The sequence below is a fragment of the Diabrotica undecimpunctata genome, chromosome 7 (genome assembly GCF_040954645.1).
Source record: "Diabrotica undecimpunctata isolate CICGRU chromosome 7, icDiaUnde3, whole genome shotgun sequence".
NCBI classification, from domain to species: Eukaryota; Metazoa; Arthropoda; class Insecta; order Coleoptera; family Chrysomelidae; genus Diabrotica; species Diabrotica undecimpunctata.
The window spans coordinates 119657021-119669935 of NC_092809.1; the positions used below are offsets into that span (position 1 = coordinate 119657021).

The following is a 12915-nucleotide window of genomic DNA, read 5'->3' on the forward strand; positions in this document are numbered from 1 at the left end:
AGCAGAATTTGAAGATATAGTACAGTTGTACTATAATCTTCCTTGGGAGTTCCTTGAGGGTGATGTTGTGGATTCCTTCCGGTCCTGGTGCTCTGCTTCCTTTCAGTTTTCTGATGATCCTTGCTACTTCGTATGGGCTGGTGTGGTCTTCTTCTTCTATTTGGAATTCGTTTCTTCTTTTGATCCTGTTGTACTCGTAGTCGACTTCTCTTCTTGTTCTTGCATCCGACATGTCCTGGTGTCTGTGTATGGCTGCCATATTCCTTGCGATGGCATCTACCTTTCCTTGGGTTTCGTAATGTGTTCCCTCGTTGGCCATAATTTGTGGCATCTTTTGTTTTCCTCTTCTTTTGGCTTTCAGCATTTTCCAGACGTTTCCGTAGTTTTCTTCAGCTTTCCTGATGTTGTTGATGCTTCAAAGCAAAATGATGGGTCTTCTTATATACCGTTATCAGAAGTTACAAAAAATATTATCCGACTCATTATCCGTTTTAAAAAGTTTCTTTAGCCAACTAGACGAAAATTCTATTTAACGTAAATCCCTAAATCAAAGAATTAAAAATACTATTATTTAATTTAACAACTATGCTGTTTAGTATAGTATTTACGTGGATAAAAGCTCATATTGGTCTTGAAGTATTGTGAGTGGTGTCAAAAAGACGGCATTTTCAGTGACGAGGAAATATTAAATGACATTGGAGTTCAAGAAGGCCTAACCGTAAGCAAAGCCAAGCTACATGATAACTGGAAACTTCAATGGAGTCAATACTCTCTAAATCTTCCGTCATTAAGACCTTAAACAAAGCAAGGAACAAACATGGTTTGTATCCATCCAACAACATTAAACTAGGGTTGGTCAATTCTTAAAACTGCACTTGCGGAGAGTTGGGTACATTAGAACATGTGATTTTCGATTGTTCAAACTTCCAGATGCTAAACCAAACGTTATACAAAAATCTACAAACAGCAGGAGCTACTCTCTCCGCCAATTTAAATGCCATTCTATGTACATGTAATATAAATTTCTACAAAAATTTACTTACTCCGTTTACTCCATGGCGTTACAACCCTTCGTGGGTTTTAGTCGACTCGACAACATGCCTCCACTGTTTTCTGTCTTGAGCAACCTCCATCCAATTCTCCACGCCCATAGTGCTTAGGTCTCCTGCTATATTATCTCGCCACCGGAGACGAGGGCGTCCGCGTGGTCTCCTTCCAGTTGGGACTTCCTCCCACACCAGTCTTACTGTTCGTTCGTCAGAATGTCTTCTGAGGTGTCCTGTCCATTGGAGTCTTCTGGACTTTATTTCTTTTATGATGTTGGCGTCTGGGTAAAGTTATTCGAGCTCTTTGTTAGTTCTTATCCTATATTGTCCTGATGCTTCGTCCAGCACAATGCCAAAGATCTTCCTTAGAATTTTACTTTCCCAAACACATAGTCTCTCTTCGTTTGCCTTTGTTATCGTCCACGTTTCGCTTCCATACATCACAACGGGTCGTATGATTGTTTTATAGACCTGTATCTTCGTACGTCTTGTTAGTTGTTTCGATTTTATAAGGTTTTAGAGAGCAAAAAGACATCTGTTGCCGGCCCGGATCTTGTTGTTTATTTCCTGTGATCCGTTATTGTCTTCATTTATTGTTGTTAAAAGATACTTGAATACATTAATTTGAACACACACACACACACACTCACGCACACGCACTCCAAAATTCAAATCCCCAGCGCTCAAGAAAAAATTGCTTTAAATATTGCTATTTTACATAGAACTTCTACTTATCGTAAGTTAATAAAGACTGACCTAATGCTCCGTCGTCGCAGCTTATTATATGTCGCCGAACGTCTTGCGGTCACATTGCCCCAGAAGTCTGGAATATTGCGACCAGGGCGTGATTAATTTTGAATTCTTTCGCGATCGACCGTTTGGGCACCGCTGCTCTAAACTGTCATATAACTGTTTCTATCTATAAACAATTGATACACTAGGATATTATAATATTTTTCAAGTAAGCATACAAGAAACCTTTTATTAGTACTCTTTTTAAAAGTATACAAGGTTACCTGGATAAATATTTTAATCTCCAATTAATTTCACAATTTTACATTTCAGTGTAATCCAGTAAGGCATAGAAATTCTTTTAAATCATAAAGACGTTTTTACTTCATTATTGAAGCACTTTTATGTTTATGAATGGTTCTATTGTAATTATGTTTGCTAAATTTTGGAATTTATTTTGATTTCAGTGGGACTGTGAGGCCGAAGATTTAGCTAGACATGAGACGAAATTAGCTGCACTCGATTCTCTCGAAGCTGAATGGAGAATAGAAAGAGACGGTCAAGATTATAATTCCACTTATTATTCATCCAGTTATTCTTCATGGTACAGTTACGGAGCGGGCGTAATATCTGACATAATAGAAAATTTGGAGGTATGTATTTTTATGTATAAATCATTAACAGGTTAAGTGCCATGAGAGGCCAAGGCCAACACGGACTCACACATAATAGGTCGTCAGAAAATGCTGTGTAGCTCAACAGCGGCTTCTCGAACTCATTTAAAATACACGGGGTCATTTCGAGCCCGGCCAGATCGTCTAGAAAGCATATTGGCCTGTGCTTCTGAGATGTCAACGAGGACTCACATGAGTCACATCCTTGAATTTGGTAATCGTCATGCTTTCATTGGCAATGCTTTGATGCGCGACATAGGCATTTATAAGTGCTGTACCATTTTATTCCTTTGCGTAGTGGCGAATTATGTATAGCTTTTCATTTGATCTGATATATCAATGAAGGAATATTTATTATATTCGATGACATTCTTTGGCTTTACAACATCATCGCGTGCCTTTTGCATTGTCACCATTTCGTCAGCGAATTTCAGGTCAGGTCAGGAGGGACTCGCTTGTCCCTCTACTTCTGAACAACGATGCCCGAATTACTTTGTTCAGCTACATGTTCGCCTACTTTTAATTTTTTGGAAATGAAGTTTTTGGTATTATATTTGCGGTTTGCACGTAGCCGTACCAATCATATAAGTTTTTCGGTGTAGGAGTTCATGTGCAAGTGTGACAGAACTGTAGTAGTCATCAATCAATCAAAGTGTTAGTAGGTATAAACACCTTCCAGACAAAGTTTGAATACTTTTATCACAAATTTGTGCTCCTGGTTGGCAGTATACTGCTTGAATTTTAGTGGCCCTTAAAAAGGCACTAAAGTTTCGTCAATGCACACGTTTTCCTTTGGAACGACGGCAGCCTTGAATTTATCCAGTCTGCTAACCAAGGGAACGATCTTCTGCAAATGGTCATCTGTTGTTACTGAATTATCGTTGAAATGCAGTATTTTTCACAATAACTGGAAGCGATTTCTTTACATTACTTTTTGGATATTAGTCGCATAAAGATCATTCTTCGACCAGTACGAATGAAAAGATGAAAAATGACATAATACCATCCATATAACTATGCCCAGGAATCGTTTTATTTCGGCGACATCAGTGTTGTGCCACTCGGTAATATGTTTCCTTTTTTTCTGATTTCTTTCCTGACACTGCAGGGCATAATGACTTGTTTCTTCTACCTAAAAATTTAAAAAAAAATCAAAATCAGTTAAACAAAATAAATTAGATATTTACCATCATGGATAAAAGACCATCGTCTACAAAATATTCGTAGAATTGAAAGGGCGATTTGTTGTAGACGTTTTCGTATAATTGTGTATGAAAACTTGCAGAATTATAGTCCTCAAATGTAAATTTCTGTAATATTTTTCTGTTGACCGGCCCCCAGACAATAGCTTCATTCATTGCATTGGATACTATTGGTTCTTCTAAAATTTCCTGTTCAGAGACTTCAGAATGTTGGGCAATAACAGATTCTATAGCAGCATTAACATGTTCTCCGAAATTCGTATATTCTTTTTCTTTACTGGTGAACGCGCATACATCTTGTCCCAATGGTTTGGTACTTCCGGCCACAGTTTTCTTTTTTTATTCTGTTCCGGAGTACTCGATTAATTTTCACTGTCACTAGAATTAGTTTGTTGGTATTCGTCCGAAAGATACGTGTCGCCAAACTCATCCGATTCTTCATCTGACAGAATTTCTTGCCAATATTTTTCAAGTTTTTGTTGCTCTTTCTAGTACGACTGCATTGTACCGCTCTAATCTAAGTACTGACACGAAAAATGCTAGTCACGGCGATGGCGCCTTCGCTTGTTAGATTTGCCGACACGTTATCAACAGGAATAGACAAGTCAAGGCGTGATGCCACGTTGGACTCTCATAGGCATTTTGTGATAAAAATCTTACTGGTGGCCGTGAAACTCCAACGTGGACTTACATTTTGAAAAATAAAATTTTAACCAAAATTCGCATTTAAAGTGTTAGATTTTGATTTGAAAGTTAAAGAAAATAATAGAAATATTAAAAAAAAAGTGATCGGCCAATGAAGACATTAAAATTTTCAATATGGTGGCACTTACCCTGTTAAAATTACTTATCTTTTGCAGATAAAATGCTATATTTATACAGTGTATTAATTGTAATTTTTTTAAACCCCATAAAATAATTTTACAGCCTTCCTAATATACCGATTTGTCACCTGCGCTAGGGTAATAGAAATGACCGACTATTTTTATAGTTCTAGTGGACGATCAATTACTATTATTGTTATGAGATGTTTATTTCTAAACGCCATAATATTCGCCTTCTTGTCGATATTTTTATACTAAAATATTTACACCCTAGATATGGCTTGAAGATGACTTTGTTACTTTCAGAATGTAGTTTTTAGATATTTTAATAACATCACATCTAAATAACATTACGAAAAGGAATATTCACATCCCGTTAAAGCTGCAATTGTGTGACACGTGTTTCGCTATTTTTAGCTCTTCAGACAGACCTGCTAGTAAGACGGAATGAAGAACATTTCCCTTCGTATTTTCCTTTTGATTTAAGTTAAACAGCATCACATCTAATTTACATAATAAAATCCTGATTATTTCCTATATATTTTAGTTACGAGTTCAAGATGTGCATATCAGATACGAAGATTCTGTTAGTCTTCCAGATCAAACATTCGCTTGTGGAATAACATTAGGATCTTTAATAGCACAGAGTTGCGATCAGAATTGGCTACCAAAGTTTGTACATCCTAGTCCAAATGAGGATTCCTTTAAAATCCTCGAATTAAAAGAATTTGGCTTCTATTGGATGATGTTAAACGAATCGGAATCGTTGTCTTTATTAAATGTGGCAAAACTTGCAGTAAGTACAATAAATACAATAGAATTTACAATTTTTTTATGAATGTACAGTGTGGAAACCACTTATGGAATAAAATTGTTTGTGTCCTTATTTTAGAAAATAATAAAAAACGTTGAGATACCTTAACTTTTAAATTTAAATATGCGCTTTTTAAACATAAATTTGAATGTACAGGGTGATCCACGCAAGTCTGGCATAGTCCATAATCTATATTTTAAATGAAACACCCTGTATATTTTTATGTTTTTAAAAGCTCCTTAACAACCTGATCTCAACGAACTATATCATGCAGGGTCTATTATGAATAATACAAGGTGAAATTTTGAAATTAAGTATAATTTTCTTTAAGACAATTAATTCATAGAATACCCGAGGTAATTGATTGGATTACATTAAAATAAATGCTCAAAATGTTCTCCACCTTGTTGTTGGCAATAACATAGTCTCCTATACAACTCGTCCCGAACTTTGTTTAAAGTTTGAGGTGAAATATTCCGTATTTCTGTAGTTATCCTTTCTTTGAGGTCTTCAATGCTAGTTGGTTGTGTTGCATATACTTTGTTCTTGAGATAACCCCACAGAAAAAAAATCCAAAGGCGTAAGATCTGGCGACCTAGCTGGCCACTCAATAGTACCCCTTAGTCCAATCCATTTATTGAAGAAGATTTCATTCAAGTAATTTATCACTATTAAAGCATAATGGGATGTTTCATGCGGTAGGGTCGGATCTATTGGATTGGGATATGAGTTAGCCAACCGAGGAAGAACATCGTCTATTAGCATGCTTAAATATTTTTCCGCTGTCAAATTACCATCTACAAATATAGGACCAATGATATGATCTCCTATAATACCTGCCCAAACATTCAACTTTTGAGGATACTCAGTGTGTGTCTCACGCATCCAATGAGGATTCTCCGCTGACCAATATCTACAGTTTTGTCTGTTTACCTCTCCATTCAATGTAAATGTTGATTCATCAGAAAAAAGAATTGTACCAAGAGCTATTTCATTTGTGTTAATTTTATCCATCATTCTTTCGCAGAAATCCATTCTTCGATCTGGATCGTCTCTGTTAGCTCCTGCACAAAAGTCAATTTATATGGATGAAGTTTTTCTTCATGGAGACACCTTAGGACAGTTGTGTGACTCACATTATTTTGACGTGCAATTTGACGTGAACTTGACGTTGGATTCTCTGCGACACTTTAACAAAATATCCACTTTCACCTCATCTTCAATGTAGTTCGGTTTTCTTTTTAATGGTTTGACATATCCAAGTTCTCTGAATTGTGCATAAATTTTAGACACAGTACCTTGTGCAATATTAGGCAACTGAGGATACCTCTGACAAATTAAGTTTGCTACTTCAACTTGACTTCTACAATTCTCCCCGTAACCGATTAACATTAAAATCTCAATTCGGTGGGTCTCAGTTAAATATTTCATTCTGCAAGAAATTAGCTTTTAGTTAGGAATTTATTATTGTAATGTAAAATGTCAACACACCAACAACTGATTGATAACAATCCGCATTATTTACCGATTTAGTTTAATTAGCAGACTATCTAGACAGTTTTTATCTATTCATGACAAAAAATGTTAACATGGTTACTAAACAGAAATTTTCCCCAATATACTGACACTTAGAGTAGAAGTGTATTGTCTGTATTTAGCTAATTTAAAATAATACCATAACACGTGATAAATTATTAATTTCAAAATTTCACGTTGTATTATTTATTATAGACCAACCCTACATGATCACAGACCACTAATAAATAGACGTTTCACGTAGGTAGCTCAAGGTCAAACTAAACTAAATGTCATTTGTACTACCGATACAAATCTTCAGATGTCGCTTTACTCTGTCTTTCTTTACCTTTACTCTGCAGTTTAGGTTTAAAACACAACTAAAAATTATAATTAATTGTCAATATGTCAATCGCTAATTGTCAGTAATTGATTAGCGTCTATATAGTCAGATTTTGATTTGAATTTGATGGTTATTATTGCAAAGAAATTACACTAAACTTGGTTTAATATATCTGGGTTATTGTTAGCATTAACCTCAAATTAGTTTGTAAATTACAAATCACCTGATCTGTGTTTTAAAATTCGTCATCAATTAGACATGCCTTCCCAAATCCTGATAAAGATTTAGGAAGTGGCTTAGTGTTATAAAAAATCCATGATATGATATGATGAATTCCAGTACAGTTTTTAAAACAAAACGAATCTGCTACAGACACTTTGAAGATAAGTTTGTTTCTTCATGGAGCCATAAATTGTATAAAAATGCAATTCCTAGCTTACATTTGTATGGTGAGTCCAATAAATATTTGATATTAGAGAACAAATAACTGATTGATGATTGATTTTAGATTCTTCTTCTAATGTACATCCCAGAAGTATTTCAATGTTGAGTGTGGAAGCAAATGTAACCGAAAGTAAGTAACCCTAATATGTAATTAATAAAAATTATTTTACTTGAAGTGAATCATGGTATAAATTATTATATTAACTTTTTGTTTTAGTTAAGAGTCCTTCAACAAGTAGAGATGCACAATCTACACACATGTTTCAATCATTTGAGATACCCCATTGTAGTAAGTATTACGAAGATAACAATAATTTTCAAATTGGTTACTATTTTATGAAACTTTTTAGTTGTCGAACACAATGATGCACGTCCAAAAACTGAAGGTTTTGAAGACATGGGAGATAACAGAGACTCATATATAGCAGATCATATTCTAGATTTTATGGTAAAAAGTCTAAGAAAACAGTGGAAATACTGGTCCTGATAATGTTCGCAGTTATTTTCTAAAAAGATGCTTTGCACTATCTGTGTAACTTTATGTTATTATTTATTTAACCATACTAAAACCATCATTAAACCTGTATCCTTTAACTTGGAATGATAGTAGTTATATTACTCCTTTTTTAAAGAAATGATGATGTGGGTATGATATCTTCAATCCCTGTTATTTAAGTGGCTTATGTGCCACCCTTTAATTGGTACTGTAATGTTCTATTGATCAGTTATCAACATGGATTAGGGAGTAAAAAGTCTATCTTAACTAATTTGATTATCTATCAAAAACACATTGTTTCATCTTTCAAAAAGGAGGTTCATGTATGTGAAATATATATTAACTTTTCAAAGGTCTTTTACTGGTTGAGTCATGGTGTGTTGCTTCATAAACTTCAACTGTATGGACTTTATGCTTAAGTGGAAGCGATTACTCTACTTGAGTAATTGGGTTTGGTACATGAAGGTAAAGTCTTATTACCTCTGCTATAATTATTTCATCTGATGGCCCTTATTTGGGATCTTTACTGTTCAATATGTCTATTAATGATATAGCTTTATTAATTAAGTATAACAGGTTTTTAGTCCTTGCTGATAATTTCAAACTTTATGTGGAGATAACTAGTGTAGCCAATTATTTTAAAATTCAAGAGAGCCAAAGGTGGATGTACCCATTATTGATGTATATTTTTTTTCCTAGAATAAATCTCAATTGTTTTTTGACATTGAAATTTGTATTTTTTCCGTATTTCCAAACAGCCTTTAAGTTTATTTATTTACCATGTTAATATGCTAACTATAGAAATTTTATATTTGTTCCCGTGTAAATGGTACATGCGTAAATAAATAAATACATTCAAGTACCTACTAAACCAAGTAAAATGAGTGAGATTAGAGATCTTGGTATCATATTTTTACTGATCATTACTTGCACACATAAAAAATATATCTGTTCCATAGTATCCTATTTATCCCCATAATTGGTCATCTTAATACCAGTCATTAATTTGTATTCATGCTTGTATAGTGTGTATTATGTGCACTTTTAGTTTAAGTTATATTTATATTTAATGATTTATAAAAAATCACAAAGTCAGATCGGGTTTTTATGTAATAAATGTACCAGTTATGCTATGTATGTACCAAATGAGGTCTATTAAGCACTACACAATAATCTTTACACTGCCACTGTTTTTTGTGACTATGCCAAAGCTTTTGATTGTGTAAATCACAACATTTTGATAAAAAAAAAACAAAATTTCTATGGCATTCGAGGTATTTCTTTTAATTGGTTCCAATATTACTTAGGGAATAGGAAATAACTAGTTATAGCAAATGATACAGCTTCTAGTCACAAAAGCATTGTATGTGGAGTACCACAAGGTTCAGTATTGGGTCCTCTATTTTTCCTTATCTTTATAAATCACATCACCAACTTAAAACCGATGGAAACATTTTTCTTTTTGCTGATGATACCAGTATTACCTGGAGAAACTCTAATATTGCAATTCTTCATGCAACTATAACTTCTGATCTATTTAAAATAAAAACCTAGTCAGACTTATTTACCTATTAACTTTCTTTTAACGTGGATAAGACAGTAGCATTATCCTATAAAGCTCTTCAATCCTTTCTTCTTATTTAATAGCCAGATCAGTATCATTGATTCTGTAAAATTTCTTGGTATTTTATAGTCAGCAACCTTAAATGGTCCCTTCATATCGATTTGTTAAGTACGAAACTAGCCTCAGCCTGCTATGCAATAAGATCTGTTTTGAAGAAAATTAATTTAGCATCTTCCAAAATAACATATTTTTCTTTGTTCGAGTCTCATCTTCGATATGATCTTCTTTCTTGGGGTTCTAGAACAGCTACCCAATCTGACAGTTGTTTTTAAATTACAAACAAAAAAGAGCAGTACAGTATCTTTTTGGTCTCGGTAGAATAACATATTGCAGAAGATACTTAAAAAATCACGGGATTTTAAGTCTTCCTTCTTTATATATTTTAGAAACTGTTTGCTTAATTCGTAAACGCATACATGTTTTTTCAGCAAGACCTAATCATGACTACTCCACCAGAAATTCAACCTTTAATGCGTATTTACTGATCCCGTCCACTGTGTTAGTAAAGAAATCTATATTATATTCAGTAAAAAGATTATACAACCATCTCCCTTTGCAACTTAAATCTGCAACTTTTTTCCTTAAGTTCCGTAAAAGAACTAAAACCTATCTATCTGAAAGACCATATTATTCAGTTGAAGAGTTTTTTAACGAATAGCTTTATGTACAAGTAACTAATGTATTTGTATAAATATATATTTGAGTATCACATGCAGAAACTTAAACATATTAGTTCGTAAGGATTTATTATGCAATTTGCAATTTATTTAAATTTTGCAATACATTGTGCATTTTATTATCTTTTATTTTGTGATATTGACGATTTATGTAATTTCAGTAAATTTTAAATTGTCATTTTTCTGACTTTTTGTAAGCTTTGTCCATAAAATTGTACAATTTTCAGTGGTAATAAAGCATATTTGTATTCTATGCTAACTTTATATACAAAGTTGTTTTACATGTAATAAATAAATAAATAAATTATATTTTGTCTTATTTTTTCGTAAACGGTATTGTGTATATTTGAATTTAAAAATAATTTGCACATTTTAAAATTTCACATACAATTTTTTTTTTTCAAATATACCAAATTATATTTAAATATTTTAAGCTTTATTTAAATTTTCCCACCAAAATTAAATTTTGAATTTCCCGCGTAATTTATCGCTTGAATTAGTTCCGATACAAATCTCTTGGAGCGCTGAATTTCATATGCAACTAAAGTATTGCCGTGAAGCATCTAGGAGTTAGGTGATCTGTGCTACATGATATAGTTCGTTGAAATCAGGTTGTTGAGAATCCGAAGAACAAGCGGGATTTAGGGCCGGACGCTCCACTATGGATAATATTTTCACATTAAAAATTGCAATGAAAAAACGAGTGCAGAGAAATAGAGAAACCCATATAGCTTTAATAGAATTGGAAAAAGCATATGATAGTGTACCGACCTCCCAACCATGGATAGAAATGGGTAACTTGAAAATAAAACCAATTCTTATTAACGCCACTCAAAAATACTACGAACAAAACTTACAAAACTTGCAAGAATTAAAATGGGACAAGAAATCACCTCTCCTTTTCAAACAACAAAGAGACTAAGATAAGGCTGCTGTCTGTCAACCATCTTATTTAAAATCTATTTGGAGAGATCCTTAGTGAAATGGGTAAAAAAATGTAGAAACATGGGAATAACGGTGGAAGAAAACACGCTATATACACTTTTCTTTGTTGCGGATGACCAGGTAGTAATTGCCGAAGACAGCTACGATCTTAGCTATATGGTAAGAAAACTGCAAGAAGAATATGAGGTGGCAGGTCTAAACATGAATATGACAAAATGTGAATATCTCTCAGTGGCAACAGATGAAATATGTGACCTAGTCTTGGAAGACGACAAAATCAAATCCTGCAAATATTTGGGGGTCATTTTCAACAAGAAGGGAAATAGCGCAGATGAAATCAGGGAAAGAATAAACAAGGGCAGAGCTGCGACCCGTGCCTTAAACTCTCTTCTCTGGCAAAAAAACAATTCGACGAGAGACCAAAAAACACATTTACGGTAGTATAGTCCAAAGTATTACACTTTACGGTTCGGAAGTATGGGACGTCACCAAAGCTAATAGAAACAAACTTATGAAATTGATTATCTGAGACGAAGCTGCGGTAGATCGAAACTGGAGAGAGTTAGAAACGAACAAATAAGAAACGAAATGAAAATAGAGCGAAATATCAATGATGACATAGAAAGAAAACAATTAATCTGGTTCGGACATGTTAAAAGAATGCCAGAGTATAGATGGCCTAGAGGAGTACTGGAATGGATCCCTCATGAAAGAAGGAAGAGAGGACGACCACGGAGAAGTTGGCGCAACGATATTGATGAAGCAATTGCGGCAAGAGACTTAGCCGTTGCAAGAGGCAACTGCATATGACAGAAAAAGATGGAAATTGGGGGCGGAGAAGCGGAGACAGCCGTAATCAATTCGTTATTAAAAAAGAAAGAATATTTTAAAAACATAAAAATATACAAGGTGTTTCATTAAAAATAAGGATTATGGACTATGCCAGACGTGCGTGGATCACCCTGTACATTTAAATTTATGTTTAAAAAGCACACATTTAAATTTAAAAGTTAACGTGTCCCAGAGTTTTTTATTATTTTGTATAATAAGGACACAAATAATTTTATTCCATAAGTGGTTTTCACACTGTACAATATATTTTCTACTATCTTTTATGTTACGGTTTAGCAAAGCAAATTATAATAATTATATTTATAATTATTGAAATAATTATAAGTATTCATTATATAGAATTTTATGGTGAATACAATTATAGATATATGTATTAGTATACGTCCCAAAACATACTCGATTTACGAAAAATTAGAAAGTCTTACAAGGGCTGTTTAATAACAAAAAAAAAATGAAAATTATTTCACAAAAAACATTTTTTTCACGTAGTGTTTTGCTCATTCAAAGAAAGTTTCTTATGAATTCATTATATCAAATTTGGAAACATACGGGGGTCCTCCAGAAAGTAAAAAAAGATTGCCCATCACCGCATTGCCGATCGATCCTCAATCGCGGCGACTTTCTGCGCGACAGTTACCTCTGTCTGTAGCATCAGTGTATCTTGTTACTGTGTGGCTTTCTTCTATAAACATTTTGAACTGACGGCGCCTATTGAAAATCCCTCCAA

At 33.7% G+C, this 12915-nt stretch overlaps 2 protein-coding genes across 2 annotated transcripts in view; both read left to right on the forward strand.

The window, feature by feature from the left end:
• Positions 1 to 12915, forward strand: part of Vps13D (vacuolar protein sorting 13D) — a 144593-nt gene that overhangs the window by 11722 nt on the left and 119956 nt on the right. The window contains exons 3-4 of the mRNA XM_072538076.1: positions 2246 to 2431; positions 5026 to 5274. Of these exons, the coding sequence (XP_072394177.1) occupies positions 2246 to 2431; positions 5026 to 5274 (435 nt within the window). The remainder of the gene's footprint in view (positions 1 to 2245; positions 2432 to 5025; positions 5275 to 12915) is intronic.
• Positions 7218 to 10611, forward strand: LOC140445755 (uncharacterized). Its single transcript, XM_072538077.1, has 4 exons — positions 7218 to 7599; positions 7659 to 7724; positions 7812 to 7883; positions 7945 to 10611. Exons 1-4 carry the CDS (start codon positions 7476 to 7478, stop codon positions 8079 to 8081), a joined length of 399 nt encoding a protein of 132 aa, XP_072394178.1. The 5' UTR covers positions 7218 to 7475; the 3' UTR covers positions 8082 to 10611.